At 42.4% G+C, this 16,534-nt stretch overlaps 1 protein-coding gene across 1 annotated transcript in view; it reads left to right on the top strand.

Moving 5' to 3' along the window:
* The window catches only part of SLC26A8 (solute carrier family 26 member 8), a 3,758,415-nt gene that overhangs the window by 383,480 nt on the left and 3,358,401 nt on the right, over nt 1-16,534 (top strand). The window contains exon 3 of the mRNA XM_078644342.1: nt 16,300-16,449. Within this exon, the coding sequence (XP_078500468.1) occupies nt 16,300-16,449 (150 nt within the window). The remainder of the gene's footprint in view (nt 1-16,299; nt 16,450-16,534) is intronic.

Here is a 16,534-nt window from a genome sequence, read left to right as displayed (position 1 = left end):
CCTGTTGGATAAATTCACTATGGGGAATTCTCCTACCTCCAGTACTGTTTGCTCCTGGTCGCAATATATTCCTTGGTGCTGTTTTGAGGTGGATGGTTCCGAGGGACTTCTGATCGATTGTGCCCCCTGTAATTCCTTTGTCCCCTGTTGGGGCGCCTCTCTAAAAAAGGTTCCCTATCAAAGTTAGGACCGCCCCTATTCTCCTGTGGTCTCTCTGCCTCTTCTTCACTTCCTGAACCCGAAGTTTCAGAGAATGTAATCCGTCTATTACCCCCTCCCCTTGAGTATATAGGTCTTTGATAATTGGGTCTTTCCCCCCGGGGCTCATTTCTGTTTGTGAAGTAATCGTTCTGGGTGTATGGATATGCTCCCTCTACTGTAAATTTCTCTACATCTTTTTGGAATTTCTTAAGTTTTTTATTAGTTAAATATTCCCTGTAGCCTTCTACATCTTGATTAATCTCTTCAAGTTTCTTTTTAGCGTCCTCTAGTGTTGGTGATTGTTTAAACGAAATTTCTAGCTTGTCAATCTCTTGTTTTTCTAGTTCTATGATTTCTTGTGCTGTTTCTATGATAAGTATCAACCAATCACGGCTGCAGCGGTTGGCAATCAGTGACCAGGTCTCTATAAATTTAGGATGTTCTATAAAGAGGCCTGGTTCGTTCCGTACCTGCAGTCCAATGGGTATGACTCCTGATTTCAAGTAGCCAATCAAAAATTCAGCATGAAGCTCTGTTCTGATTAATTTCTTTTTGAGGTTTAGAATTTTGACGAGCTGTTCATGGCTAGAATTATTGAGACTTTTTGTGCCTCCTGCCCTAGGGTTAAGGTTCATCAGTCTATTATACTGATCGTCCGAAAACCCAAAGGTTTTGAGTTTATCCATATCTATTGGTGGTTGTACTATACCCAACCTCTATTGCTCTAAAACTAGAGTCAATGTATAGAGACAGAACGCCTCTCCAACCAGCCGGTTGTACAAGAGAGATATGAAAGTGAGAGGTACCCCTTAAGAAACTCAAGGGAAATGAGGTTATCTAACCAGTGGAAAAAAGAGATTCCCTTGAACAAATAACTAGATATAACTGAACATGGTCTAAATACAAACACAATGAAACAAATTATATTGCAACAACAATTATATAAAGTACAAATTATTTATTATACATCAAAAAGATACAATTTATTACATCAATGAATTCCTAGGTACATGGTTAAAACCTAAACAAGTACACCATCAATTATGACCTGCACAATTGAAAAGACAGACATAAAATGTAAAACATAAAAATTTGTAAAATACAATTTGTACATTTATGGCTCACTAGTACTAGCACCTATGTTTTATCGTTACACATTTTGTATATAAACATTGGTGACAGAGACGTAAATTGTACTGAAGAGTGAGCGTCGACGCGTTTCGGTGGTTTGGACAGATTAATTCCACCTTTCTCAAGACTTTTCTTTTCGTCTGTCGTAACAGAGGGTGTGTTGGATTACCCTACAATAAACATACATAAGAGTTACAATTTAACACAACCTATTTCTCTTGAATCTTTTTGACATAGGTCTATCCCCTGTTGTCTCAGTGTCTTTAAAGGCATCAGGCATTAAGCATTCAAGGTTTCTAGGTTATAGTCAACACAATAGGATTTCAAATAAACATATATTGAGTATTGTACATAAACAAAACTTCTTGGCCAAAGAGATCCTACAGTGAGTTACACAATCCTCAGGCATGTTATAATAGTTTCTGCTATTTCTTTAAAACATACATGTAGAGCCTACCCTGTAAGGCTTACCCTGCGTTTGATCTGTAGATTATGGGAGCACTGAATTTTTGAGTTCTGTTCTGTATGTTTATCAACCGTCTAGTTTTGACATCCGTTAGGAGATCCTAGGACTGCAAGAGAGAGTATATAAATGGGGTCTGCTATTTGCTGTACCAATACGGCCTACTGTCTTAGGTTTTTGGAAAAAACACTCGAAAAATATATGTGTTTTACCTGTTTTTTCTTCTTAGGGCCACAGTGGATGCGGTACTGTAGTACACGTCCAACCTGGTTTATATATTTTATTCGCAAAATTTGGTGAAAATGTATACCCTGATTGGAGAGAAAGATTAATTAAGTTGTTGTTGGGGAATTATTTATGGATAGATTGAATCTCTCTATTTATCAATCTGGTCGGCATACCTGTGATACCAGAGGATTATAAATTGGGTCCAAATTGCCCTGTTCGTAGGCCAGGATAGGGCGATCCTATTTGGAGGCGTGTCGCCTAATTGATAGAAAAACAGATTGACTTGGTATTAGACTTTTTAATACTCTGAAAAGGACTAACCCCCTACTATAATATGGGGGTCTCTATATAGCTTGTAGCAGACATACCTGCAAGGCTAGAGGTATGTATGTGTTCTCCCGTTTTGCGTTTCCAGGAGTGCAGCTAAAATGCCATGCTGGTTTCCAGGTCCAAAAGGCCTGATGAGAAAAAGGGGAAAGTAACATAGCGCGATGTTAATAGAAGGGAGGATAAGATCGCCGTGCTTCTAATTTTGCTCCTCCTATCTATGGCTTACTTCCCGATTGACTGCTGTCCCGCTTCTGGTGGGGTTCTGTTACAAATGTACGGCTGTCTCGTAGGTGCCGTGTTTCAAATATCTGCCCTCCACACGTGATTGGATGATGAAAGAAGCCCTTCTAACCAGTCATGTAATGTGGGAACTGTGCTGAATAATTAGCATAATATTCTAACCACAGGACTCATCCTATTGGTCCACTGGCATCTATTCTAACTCCTCCTCCTGTGAGAGGTTCTCTCTCTGGTACGCAGCATGTTTGTGAAAGATATCCGGTTGTATGTGGTGTCTTCCTGCGAAAGAGCTCCCTATTGGCTGCTGTCGTACTGCCAGAATGGACGTGCGGCAGTGTTGTAGAAAGAATAAAAAAGGAGAACCCGCCCGTGTGTCACTTACTTTGTGTGTGTATATTTTACAAATAAACAAAACGGGCTGCTGCTTCTAAGTCTGCCGTATAATTAAATCACTCTATTTTTAAGAGATATTCTTTTTACTATCCATCAGTATTTTTAAGAGACATTGTTTTTTTACTATCCATCAAGTTGCAGGGTCACGGTAGGAGTCTTAGGCTGTGACCTGAGTAGTGACATAGGTCTGCAGGACTTGCAGTGTCATAGGATGGCTAATAACCACAACTAAGAGATCTAGGAAGATTACCGTGAACAACGCTTTAGAGAATGGATATTGAATTTGGAAAGAATGATAAAAAGCAAAAAATGAACAGTAAATGTAAGAAATTGTTCTTTAGTCCATGTGGCATAATTTTGTGCATTTTAATATGTACATGTATTTTATTGGCTTGTGTGGGTTGGGTTGTTCATACTATGCAGCAAGCACCTGTTCCTACTTCTGTTCCTTTTTCTTCTTCCACTACTGTCTTTCCGCATCAGTTTCATACGCTACCAGAACACGAACAAACTAGGAGAACAGAATATTTTAACAATTCATTTATTCAGCTGTTGCATCAGCATCAACTAGCAGTCAATACAACTGACTGTTGGGTTTGTGGACTCATGCCCCATAACACAGAGAAAGGGATGCCATATTTAGTCCTTCCATTCTCTTATGAAGGTTCTGCCTGGGCCTATCTGGCTATGTTTTCCAATGCCTACCAGAATCAACTTCGACATCCTCTTGCTGATCCATATGCTGGTGGAGCAGATTTTAGTCATAGTTCTGTGATAAAGGGAATAGTGGCTATTGCTAGAGTTTCTGAAAGTGGTAGTATTCCCGTCGATGAGAAACGAGCGTATGATGGTCGGAATGTGACTTGTTATGTTACTAGCCTCACAGATAAGGCTAAACAAGGAATATCACCACCAATTTGGACCGTACCTCATCGAGGAAATTTGTGTTTACAGATAAACGGTAGAAATATTAAAAACCAACAGGAAGAGTGCTTGCTCCCGTACATACATCTATTCATCACAGATTTCTTCACCATTAGTACCATCTCAAGGCACATATTTTGTCTGCCATTACAGAGCCTACACGTGGCTCCCCACCAACTTTTCAGGAACATGTTATGTGGCTTTTCTTCTCCCTCCGACATACACTGCTCCCTCAGGTTATCATAGAAATAGATATGGCAGAGGGGTTATTGATACTAAAGACACCGCAGGACAAGAGGGAGGGGACTTTTTCAAAGGACTCCTTCCGTTCTGGGGCCCAATGGTCAATAGCAGAAATATTAGACAACTAGTTTGTGTTGTTGAGACTACCATAAATGTGACTTCTGGAGCCTTGAGTAATTTAACAGCCGAACTTCAGGCGGACCGCCTTATGACTTTGCAGAACCAGATGGTTCTAGACATTATTTTAGCAGATCGCGGAGGAGTCTGTAAATTGATCGGGTCTAGTTCCTGCATTTATATTCCTGATAATGCCCCTACAGTTTACCAAGCCATCTCTAAATTGCACGTAATTTCCGAGTCAATTCATCAGGATGCAGGAGATTGGTCGGTGATGGGATGGTTTTGGGGACTACTGTCTACATGGGGATGGAAGGTATTAACCTTCCTTGGAATGGTTTTGGCCATCATTTTCTCTTGTTGTCTGTGTGTACAATGTGTTCCTGCCATCTGTGGTCTTTGTACCACCATGTGCGCCCCAAGACCTGTGTCACAGAGAACAGAGCACATTAAAATGATGTTGCAGCAACAGCTTGATGACCTCATGGACATTGACATCGATTCAGATTAACTTGAGTCTTTTGTGTTTTGCCTGAGTAATGGCAAAAGGAGGGTCTGAGGTTCTTCGATTTCCGACTTCGTCCTGTATTTGGCCGCCATTTTGTGTCCTGCCGCCATTTTGTGTTGCCTTCACTCAGGCGACACGGCGAACGGAGTGTTTTTGCCTTTTCCAGCTGCTGCGTGTCTCTTCTGTTAAAAAGTAACCCCTGCCCTTGTTTACAAAACCGATGTCAGGGTCTGGCTGAGTCTACTAATCCATGTCTGGGTTGATTGATCCCTGTCTCGACTGACTATTTGGCTCTAATATTCTTTCCTCACTTTATCTTATCCGACTGACCTTCGCTATTCTCTCCTTGTATTCTCTTGTTACACAACTTTCCTTTGAGGCACACAAATACGTCCTGCCACCTGCGAATTAGATTATGGCACTAGCATTGATTAACTTGTGGGGAGGGGTAACACACAGGGTCTGAAAGAAGGGCGTATTTGGGACATTCGATAGCTTGTTTTCCAACTTCTCCTATTGGTTAGCTTTGTATGTATTGGGAGTCCATGTCGTAAATATGTGTGTTATAAAAGATTGTGCGCCACGGAATTGAAGTGGCCGTCTCCTGAGAGCCTACTTTGTACTTCTGGGACAACTGTGCTTAGCTGCAGCTAGTAAACCTGGTTTTCTACGCCTAACAGAGTGTCTCGTGTCTCTGTCCGACAAGGCAGGTGAACTCGGAGATTAAGGCATGCCCTGCGCCGCCAGGCCCATAAGGCCCGGTTCTTCAGCGGCCGGCGCCCCCACCACGTGACAAGGGACGAGCTGGCTTCGCCGGCCCAGTGCGGGCCTCAACAATACTGTGGCGGCCCTCTCCAGGCTTCAGGGGCCATGGTGGTGACGTCTGCAGCAGCTAATCCTGGTGGCAGTAGGCGCCGGGCCATGGCGGTGAATTCCAATCCCAAGGCGCAATTCGCAACAGCGCCCGACACCACCACACAGGTGGGAGGCGCAGGCAGCGCCGCAGGTCCCACGGCGCCCAGGCTCCAGCGGTGATTGGCTGATAAGCGCCCAAAGGACACAGCGCTAGATTACAGGTACCTGGCTGCGGCGGTGATCGGGGCAGACAGCGCGCTTCCCGTCACAGCGCTTAAGAGTTGTATGAGCAGGGGGCGCAGCAGCAGTTCCTGTAGCGCTCTCAGAGGTACAGCGCTGAATCGCAGGGGCCAGTCTCTACAACAGAGAACGTAGCAGGCAGTAATTCTTTCTAGTCCTGGGCAAACCGTGCTTGGAGGGTACACAGCGCGTCAGTAGCACAGCGCTTTAGGAACACAGCGCAGGGGGGGTGGCAAGGTTCTCTCAAGATAGCGATTAAGCAGAACAGCGCTGTAGGCCTTAGCTCCTCTTCCCTGGTACCCTGAATATAGTGCTTGCCATGTGTTCAGTCCCATCCCCCAGGGGCTTCAGGGACGACAGGTAGCGTTCCTCACCTCCTCTGGCCACAGTCAAAGGTGCTCCTGGGCAGTCAGATAAAGCGCTCTCCTTTTCCAGTTGCAAGGGAGCAGTCATGGCCCAGGTGTAGCGCTCACAAGACGCTAGGGCAGGAGAGCGGGCGAGCAGTACTGGGCCAGGTCCGCAGTCAGTGGGTACTCATCAGTACAGGACAGCAGCTCCTAGGAACTATCATCCCCTGTAACGTGGCACTCCTCCTGGTACAGCAGCCTGAATTCCAGCAGCGGGCTGTCACTGGCCCTGTGGACAGGGTAGGGGTGCAGATGGGCTCAGGGGCCAGCACACAGGCCAATGCGGCGTTACCTCCTGGCAGCAGGTCCCCTCACGTTCATGTCCATGCTCTGACTACATGGTGGCACAGCCCCCTTATTTATACACCCCTCACCAACCTACCAGATAGTGCCAGAGGCTTCTAGAAGCGTCTGGGGAAACTGGTTCTACCTGGTCTAGGGGGAGGAGTAGAGCACCCTGGGTGCCAGGTTTCCCTCCAAAAGCTAGGGGTGCAGGGAAACAACAACTAGACTGGCAACCCCAGTACAGGCAGGCAGGCACACAGAAATGGCGTCCATTTTAAAAGTGACATTTCTCCAGAACAGCACAAATAAGTCTGCGCACGCCATTGCGCAGCACGTGTCACTGCATCTCACACCACACATGGCCTATACATTCCTCTACCATGGGGGAGATATCCTCTAATGGGGGGAGAAAAAGCAAAAGAAATTCAGGAGAAAGGGCCAAGTCCAACACATTCTAACATAGTAGTTATGAGAACTCACCCGAAATTCCTCCCTAAAGTTGCTACAGGGCTACATGCCATCCAGACCATCTCCTTGCCAACATTCGTTCAGAATCCATCTACTCAGGTGGAACGGACTCCCATTCTCTGGATGTAAAGAGAGTTCTGAAATTCGATCTGGACAAGACACGAGATATCTGCAGATTAGACCAATGTTAAACAACTATGGTCAGATCTGTACAAGCTTAGCCACCTCCAAGCAATCTATTCCACGATAGATAGTATCTTGCATTTTATTGTGCTTTCAAAAGGCTAACAAAACACTCTCAGCTAAACCTAAAGCACACTCCACGAGGAGGAAAGTGGTTACTGCTGCTTTAGAAAGCAATATCCCTATTCCAGAAATTAGCAAAGCAGCTACCTGGAAATCAGTACATACATTCACTAAGCTCTACCGCATAGATTCTGACGCTAGAGCAGATGCTCAAGTAGGGCAGGCTTTGTCACGATTCGTTCCCTGCACTCTCGAACCCACCACCAGAGGGGTGCATAGTGTGACTTTCCTGTGTTCTGATAAGCTTCCAGATACTCCCCTGCTTGCATATCCTTTCTTCCATTCATTTGGTCACTCTCTGGGAATTGACATCCATTCCCAATCAATGCTGGGTTTTATGAAAGCCAGCCTGCTCATATTTGAAGCCAGCCTGTTCATGTTTGGAACTCCATTACCTAGAATTCCCTGCTTCGTCTCCACCCCTGCAGGCCAAGGATAGGTGGAGCAATTCAGCTCACATGTGGCTGGCTGCTGCTTGCCTGCTCACACCTGATTCATGTAATTACTGTGAGCTCTTTTAAGCTCCAGCTCCCTTCAGGCCAAGGTAGGTCATTGTAGCTGTTGTCAGGCCTCATGCCAAGTACAGTGTATTATGAATCAGTGCCATCTCCAATTCTTATGTAAGTCTGCTTCTTTCTGTGATGACGCTGCAAAAGTCGCTTTTGTCATATCCTATCAGGGAGCGAGGGGGGCTACTCTTCGTTCCTGCGAATTCAGGCAAACCCTAGTTTAGTGGTTATTCTGCAAGTGACAGCTGTGTACCGATGAGAACGACCCTTGTTACCAGTGTTTCCTGAGCTTTTGCTATCCTTGTTTCCAGTGGTTCCTGAGCTTCAGTTATTCCTTGTTCCTGAGCTGTTGTTTTCCTTGTTCCTGAATTAGCACTGCCTGTAGTGCTTTATTGACTCCTGAGCCTTAGCATTCATTCTTCCTGAGCTGCAGCAGTTTCTCTTGTTCCTGAATTAGCACTGCCTGAAGTACTACCTTGACTTTTGAGCTTTTGCTCAATTCTTGTTTCTGCTCCAGCACAGCCATGCTTTTTTGACTCCTGATTCAATACTATTATAGTATACCCGTGTAGCCTCCCGTTCTGTATATCCTTGTCCAGTCCCTGCTTTTCTTCCCATTTCCGTGGTTCCATTACCTAGTTTACTGTCCATCTATTCCTGCTGTCTTGCTTCTATTACCTTGTATGTTTGTTACTTACTTTCTGCCAAGTGTGCCCTTTCCTGTTTAGCACTCCCCCTGGCTAGCTCCTTGTCTATTGTGCTTGTATGTATCCTGTTTGATCGCCAGGATCCGTGGGCACAACTGAAAACTTAGGTGGTGTTTATTGTTCACTGTGAGCATTGTCTTTGAGTTACATTTATAACATCACCATAGGTTTCAGCTCCACAGACCCTGCCCTTGCATGCATATCCTATATGTGGGTATTTGCAGTAGTATATGTAACAGCACTTGTGGGTGAGGAACTTACTGAGCTTCAGTCTTACCGTGTGGTGCTTCCGAGTGCTTTACCCCACATTCTCTTTATTGTTAATGTTGTTGTGTGTGTGTATATATATTTTTAGAAACTGTATCATTCAATGTTTAATGAATTGCCAAAGCATTTATGCTGATTTTTTTGTATCACATTGTGAACTGCGTAATAATACTCACAAGATGGTGGAAGCATTACTAATACTGTTTCTATGTCCATGTTGAAATGTCATGTGACTCACAAAGGGTGGTTACACATTTTGCATCACTTTAAAAAGATGGCTGACGTGGTGTTCATTGTGTGAACAAGAGCACTTGATGCTCGAAACGCGTCAACAAAGGAGGTTGGATCAATAAAAACGTTTCCTTGCCTCAAGCCGTGGAGTCCGCTTCTTCTTTTCGCCCTTGAGGAGGTTTGGAAGAATATTGTGCTAATTTCGGATACGGATGCGTGTTGTCTCCATCAGCGGTACCCCCTTCTCGAAAAGTGGACTCGCTCAACAACTATCAGACTGTGTGATTTCCGGAGAGGGAAAGTGTGCGAGGCCCCCTGCAGCTGCATTCAAGTCACGGAAACCGGAGTGTAAGCGAGGACGACGCGGTCGGAGGACTGGTTGAACCGCATACTGCCAGTGAGTGGCGTCATCTGGCTATATGCAGGTGGGGAGGTTACGGCTTTAAGAGGCAAGTGGGAAGTATCGGCAGCTGCCGACTTCGTTAAGACTAAAAATCCTCCTGCACCATAGAAAAGTATGTCAGCAAGCCTGGAGCAAGAGCGGGAGGCGGCAGCAGAAGCGCTATTTGGTAACCTGCCGCCAGCTAGTGCGAGTATTTCAACAGCGGCTAGCCAGGATAACAACACGAGTTTGGATGTGAAACAATTATTACGAACACTGGAGAAAAAAACCCGATCAGAGATAATGAAATGGTGGGAACATAAGTCCTTGATGAAATATGAAGAAGTAGGACGAGTGCCTAGAGGCTTACGGATTTTACTGGCACCCAGTTTCGAGGAACCAAATCTTGCGATGCTCAAAGAGTGGGGAGCTAGCAATCTTGAAGCCTCGATGAATCTAATTAAAATCTTAATTAAATATGCCCTACTTGACCGCCAAAAGTTATTAGATGAAATTGCCACGATTAATGAGGAGCTTGATGGGGAAGTGCATTCTTGAGCACAAAGAATTGATTATACAAACGCGCAAGGAAATATCTGAAAGGTTGCGCAAACACGAGGAAAAGATAATTCGCAAGACCCACAAATTCTCAAGAGATTACGAGGTGGGACAGATTTATACTTTTTCTCGAAAATTCGAACAGGAAAGAAAACAAAAGTTCAATGCAAAAGGTTCCAATGCAATACAACAAACACGACAAGGCCAACCATGCATGGGTGCAGGATCAGATGTGGAAACGCTGTCGTTGTCAAGTACTACTGGTTCTGAAACAAGTCCATTTAGGGCAAGCGCTAATAGTATTATATTGGATCTGGGGGAGGAGGTAGATTTTTTAGTAGAAGAACGCTTGAAAACCCTCCGCCCCAGAACGCGGAATACAACACAAGACAAAGACGCAATGCCAAAAGGCGAGCAAGGAGGAAATGCCAGCAAACCCATACAAATAAACAAAAAGAAGCCCTGGTACAAAAAGAAACAGTGATTGACTGTACCATTACCAATTTAACTACTGAGATTTTAACGGCAGCAGAGGAACAACTACTGGCCCTGGGTTTAACTTTCTGTCCAGAAAGCACCTTTAATTATACTACCACAAGGGCTGATATTTTCTGCTATATACGAAAACTAAAACTAAAAAAGTTTTTCTCAATAAAAGCTGGTACAGGTGTAGATAAGGACAATGCTGTAAAACCTACTGATACACATTTGATACCACCTACATCAGCAGCGGCGGATGCCAAGCTACTACTTACATTATGGGATCTGGGAGAGCAACATAATACAGAACCGCAAATGTCAGAAACAGATAACCCAAGTACTCAATCTGCTCTACAGAGGATTGGTATTAGACAGAAAGGAGCGGGCAAAAGCCCTTTCAAAGTGAAGAGTACTTTTGTGCCGATAAGGCCCAAAGATGCGGTAGATATTTTTCACGAATGTGTAATAGAAGATCTCAAAATGTTGAACCGCAAAGTGAACAGTCAGAAACGTATCCATTCATATAAAGAGACACCGTATGCCAACAAGCTCAGCAAAAACAACGAGATAGTGATTAACAAATCCGATAAGGGTGGAAATATAGTACTGTGGCAGAGGAAAGATTATATTGTGGAGGCCATGAGGCAACTAGAAAATGGTGACTGCTATATGAGATGGAATGGTACAGAATACAAAAGAGCCAAGGACAATCTAAAAAAACGTCTGTTAACATTTAAAAGGGAAGGACTATTGTCATCCGCAGAATTTGGCTTTTTACATTCTGAAAATCCTGTAATCCCAATACCTAAGATACACAAAATGCAAACCCCAACTCCAGGCCGTCCAATAATCTCTGCCATCAACAGTATTAGTGAAAACATTTCCAAATACATTGATTTTTATTTATAGGATTTACCGAGTTATATTAAGGATACGGGTGATTTTTTGAACAAATTACGCCTAATCAAATGGCAAGATGACTGGTGTATGTTAACACTGGATATAGAATCACTATACACCAGCATCAACCACAAGGAGGGGGTGGAAGCCATAAAACACTACTTGGGGCACAGATCCTGTGAATATTATAGTCACAACCAAATGCTGTATGAATTGTTGAACTGGTGCTTGAATAACAACTACTTTATGTTTGGAAAGGACATATGGCGGCAAATAAGGGGTGTGGCGATGGTATCCTGCTTCTCCCCCAGCTATGCATGTTTACATGTGGGCTGGTGGGAGGAGCGGGATCTTGTCGTCACCCCAGGTTGTAAAAATGTGCGGCACTGGAATGCGTTTTATAGATGACGTTTTTTGCATTTGGGAGGGAGATGAACTCAGTGCTTTGAAATTTGTGGACCAACTGAATATTAACGTACATAACCTATATTTACATCTAAGGTCAGCAAAACTAGATCTGAATTTTTGGATGTACAGATTGAGATCAAAGAACACATTTTTGAAACATCTTTATTTTGTAAAGTTACAGCAGGTAACAGTATTCTTCACGCAAACAGTGGTCATCCAAGGCACTTAGTTGAAAGTATCCCGTATGGTGAGCTCCTACGCCTTAAAAGAATTTGCAGCTCCACTTTAAGTTTTGATGAAGGGGCCACACAAATGATACAACGTCTCAAGGCAAGAGGGTATAGTGATCGAACTTTATCTCAAGCCCTATCTAGAGTACAGGAAAGACCTAGAGACTCCTTATTGACACCTAAGGAATCCATTATGGAAGATGTAAATGATACTCCTCGTCTAATACTAACATATAGTAAGCAGGAGCGTATTATAAAAGGCATCATTAAGAAAAACTGGCCAATCCTGAAGACTGATGGAGATCTGGGCAGTAGGATACCTGACAATCCTACCGTCGCTTACAGGAAAGCAAAGAGCATGCGTAACATACTAGTAAAAACATGTCCAGAACTGGGTAGTGGCAGTACCTGGTTGAAACCCAAAGATGGGTTTTATAAATGTTCTAATTGTAGGGCATGCAAATTCGGCACTACAACAACCCATTACGAAACTCCTTTCTGCACAAGTAGAACTGCGATTAAGGGCAACTTCAACTGTCGCACAGAATATGCTGTGTATGTCCTGGTGTGCTCCTGTGGCTTGAGCTACGTTGGCAGCACGAAGCTACAGGTGCACACCAGGATTTTACAATATCTAAGGGCAATCGTCCACAATGACAATACCTATCCGGTTGCTCGTCATTTTAGAGCGATACACAGCAATGACTTGTCGTGTTTGTCTTATTTCGTGATAGACGCAGTGGCACCCCTAAGGAGAGGTGGAAATAGAGATAAGATACTGAGAAGAAAGGAGACAGGGTATATAGTTTCGCTGGATAGCAAACACCCAAATGGTTTGAATACAACCGAGGACTTGCATAATTTCCTGTAATGTGATAATAGAGCAGTAATATCTCTGCAGACAATAATGAGCGGTATTCTCTGAAATCCCTGAGGTGCCTTAGCACTAAAGGGGTTAGCCCCTTTAGTGCTAAGGCACCTTAGGGATTTCCATTGAATTTCCATTGAAATGAATGGGCACTCCATGACGAGTTACCCTTGTCATTAGCTTAATAACTGTGTGTTCTATAATTGTAAATATCTGAAAGTTAACAATGTAAATAACCTATACAAGATGAATATTGCTTCATGTAAAAAAAAAAAATTCCCGTAAACCCAGACTTCTTTTTTTATCACTTTGTATATATTAAGTGTACATACACCCTTGGTAAAATTAAGTGTTTGAAATAGGAAGTTATTTAGTTTTTATCTGATCTATCAACTGAGATCAGCAAATTTTTGTCACATATAGGTTTTTCCAAACACGTATTATTAGTTTAATCGCATGACTTATTTACATGGATTTTATTCAGTATAAATTCCCAGCAGTTTGAGTGTCGTATAGGATTGGTGAAGTATAGGTTTACTATTTATTAACATATGAATGGAAGTGGCTATTTTTTGGTGTGCACTGGATAAATAGGGTTATATAAGATGAAACCTTTGTATTGTATAGGAATTTTTTATCTGAAAATATTTATTATTGTGATATATATTTTTGTAGAATGGATTTTTTATGTACATACACAGATATACATTTTTGATATGTTCTATGTATGCATATTGGTTTATATATATATATATATATATATATATATATATATATATATATATATATATATATATATATATATATATATATATATATATATATATATTGGTTTGGTGCACCATGCCACTTTAAATTGTTTTGATATTCCAGCATTCAAGCTGATGATAATAATTTTTAGAAACTGTATCATTCAATGTTTAATGAATTGCCTAAGCATTTACGCTGATATTTTTTGTATCACATTGTGAACTGCGTAATAATACTCACAAGACGGTGGAAGCATTACTAATACTGTTTCTATGTCCATGTTGAAATGTCATGTGACTCACAAAGGGTGGTTACACATTTTGCATCACTTTAAAAAGATGGCTGATCTGGTGTTCATTGTGTGAACAAGAGCACTTGATGCTCGAAACGCGTCAACAAAGGAGGTTGGATCAATAAAAACATTTCCTTGCCTCAAGCCGTGGGGTCCGCTTCTTCTTTTCGCCCTTGAGGAGGTTTGGAAGAATATTGTGCTGATATATATATATGTATATATGTCTGCACGTCCATCCTGGGTGTAGTTATTCTGAATGCAAAATTGTCTCTTGAGTGCCCATCCTTTGAGTCTTAGCCATCTTGTTCACTTGTACAGGCTTCCCCTTTGGATCCCTTTTTCTCCTCTGACTTCCTGTGTGATCTTAGGCTGTGCTGTACTCCTTTTTCTGCTTCATTTTCTACCCAGTTACCAGTCTTTGCCCAAGTCCCTGAGTGTTCCCAAACAGTCCCGGACAGTCCCTGACAGGCTTCCCTCAGAAATCTATTTGCTTAAGCTTCCCAGTTTATTCTCCGTCTCCTCCACCATGCTAAATGGGGATGGCCTTGCTACTCTGTTCATTGCTTATGACTATAAATGGAAATCTCCTACAAGAGAAGGAATAGTTTCTTACCTGTAACTCCTGTTCTCTTGTAAAGGAATTTCCTATATAGTCATAAGCAACTCTCCGTCCTCCCCGGTGGAATGGACACAGAGGTAGTCATATAATCTACATCTGTTCACACATCACTTAAACAAAACTGAAGCGACTGCCATTTGCTGTCATGAAGAGATACTGGTGTTCTCTGAGTTCCTAAAGGCACAGTCTCTTTTTAGCCATATAATGGCAGCCTATGAGGCTACTCTGTCCTTCTCTCCTTTATCTCTGTCATGAAAAGGGTTTGAGAAGGTAATTCATACTGCTTGAAAATCATGTCAAATTATCCTCAAATTCCCTTTTTTCTTCGGGATGAAGAATTTGTCCATTGCAGACTGGGTATTTAGGCTGAATAATCTGTCTCTTTCTGAAGTGTCTTTGTAGGCCTTCCTAAAAAAAGGTGAACCTGCACACTTAAGATGATATATTGAAGAAGTGCTCCAGGGTCCCCGCACATAGGCAGGACTATTCAGTGCTTAGGGCTATAATGGAAATTCCCCTATGAGATAATAGGGGTTACAGGTAAGAAACTATCCCCCAGATTCATCATGCTCCTCTTTTGCGAGTCCTTAATAGCGATTATTAAGGAATCGCTATTAAAGACTCGCAAAACGGGATGCATGTAGAAATTGCAAAATTTATAGCGATTTCTACTGCTTCCTTCTTTGCGATTCGCTAATTGGTAATCGCAAATAAGGAATGACTCCCCATTCATTCCTATGGGCCAGCCAAAGGCCCATAGGAATGAATGGGTAGTCATTCCTTATTTGCGATTAGCAATTAGCGAATCGCAAGTAAGGAAGAGATTTCAAGGGTGCCACGGTATCCAAAGGACACCCTGTAGCACCCCTGAAATGGTGATTTACACTGGTGTTGCGCACACACATGTCCAAATGACATGTGTGTGTGTAACATCCAACTTAGAAAAATGCACTAAAGTGCATTTTTCTAAGTTTTTGCTATTTAGCACAAAGTCAGACTTCGCCGTAAATAGCGGCCCCAGATTGCGAATTCGCAATTCTAAAATGGTTCATGAATTCCTTAAATGCAATTCTTCGCAATTTAGCGATTTCAAATTTTGCGATTTTTGCATTTGGGTTGATGAATCCCAAATGCAAAAAAAGCGCTCGCAAAGGGCCAGATTCGCAGAATCTGGCCCTTTGCGAGCCGATTTTCCGTTGATGAATCTGGTTGTAAAACTTTTGCATATGGCCAAAGATTTTCACTCATAGTAATTGAGGGTTTTAGTGTCCTTTATCTCACTGTGGACATATTTATTTTACAAAATATTTAGATATGGTACTTAGTTTCATTTTCAAATTTACAGTAAATTCAAACTACAATTTCGATAATGAAAAGTGTTGTTAACTGAAAGCTATGGCTGGAAACATAGAGTAATCTGCTTATATTGCATGCATCATGTGCAAAAAATTATTCTGATACATGATTTCTTCGTTTTACAGTATGCAGTTTTCCTCGTTATCGGATCATATTTACTATTCATAAAGATTACATTTCATTACTTGTCAGAAATGTTTAGCATTGAAAAATATTTTCTTTTAGGAATGTTTATCTCAGATATGTTTATTGAAGGATTTTTGTCATGTTTATAAATGTTTTGAAGCCATCCATGATGGAGAACTAGGATTGCGAGTAAGAAACATGTCTCTCGTACTTAGCCCTCTCAGCAGCAAAGTGTTTTACTTTCAGAACTGTCTCACACTTTCTGTTTTTTTTTCAGAACCTGCAGCATTATTTCAACAGTTTTCCAGACACAAACACCACCAGTGTATTAATCTTCGTGATCTGCCTTTTCTTTCTCTGGCTTTCACGATTACTGAGGTTTGACTGCAGATATTTCTCCTGTCATCTCCCAGTCGAGTTTTTTTTGGTGAGTAGTGTAGGCCAGTTGAATCTAACGTTCTGAGTCTGCTTCTAGACCCAGTTCAGCCCAGAATCTACCTGTGGGCTTTCAT

The sequence above is a fragment of the Lissotriton helveticus genome, chromosome 5_1, assembly GCF_964261635.1.
Source record: "Lissotriton helveticus chromosome 5_1, aLisHel1.1, whole genome shotgun sequence".
Taxonomy (NCBI): Eukaryota; Metazoa; Chordata; class Amphibia; order Caudata; family Salamandridae; genus Lissotriton; species Lissotriton helveticus.
The sequence above is the reverse complement of the archived record's forward strand: the minus strand, read 5'-3'. Positions and strand labels throughout refer to the sequence as shown.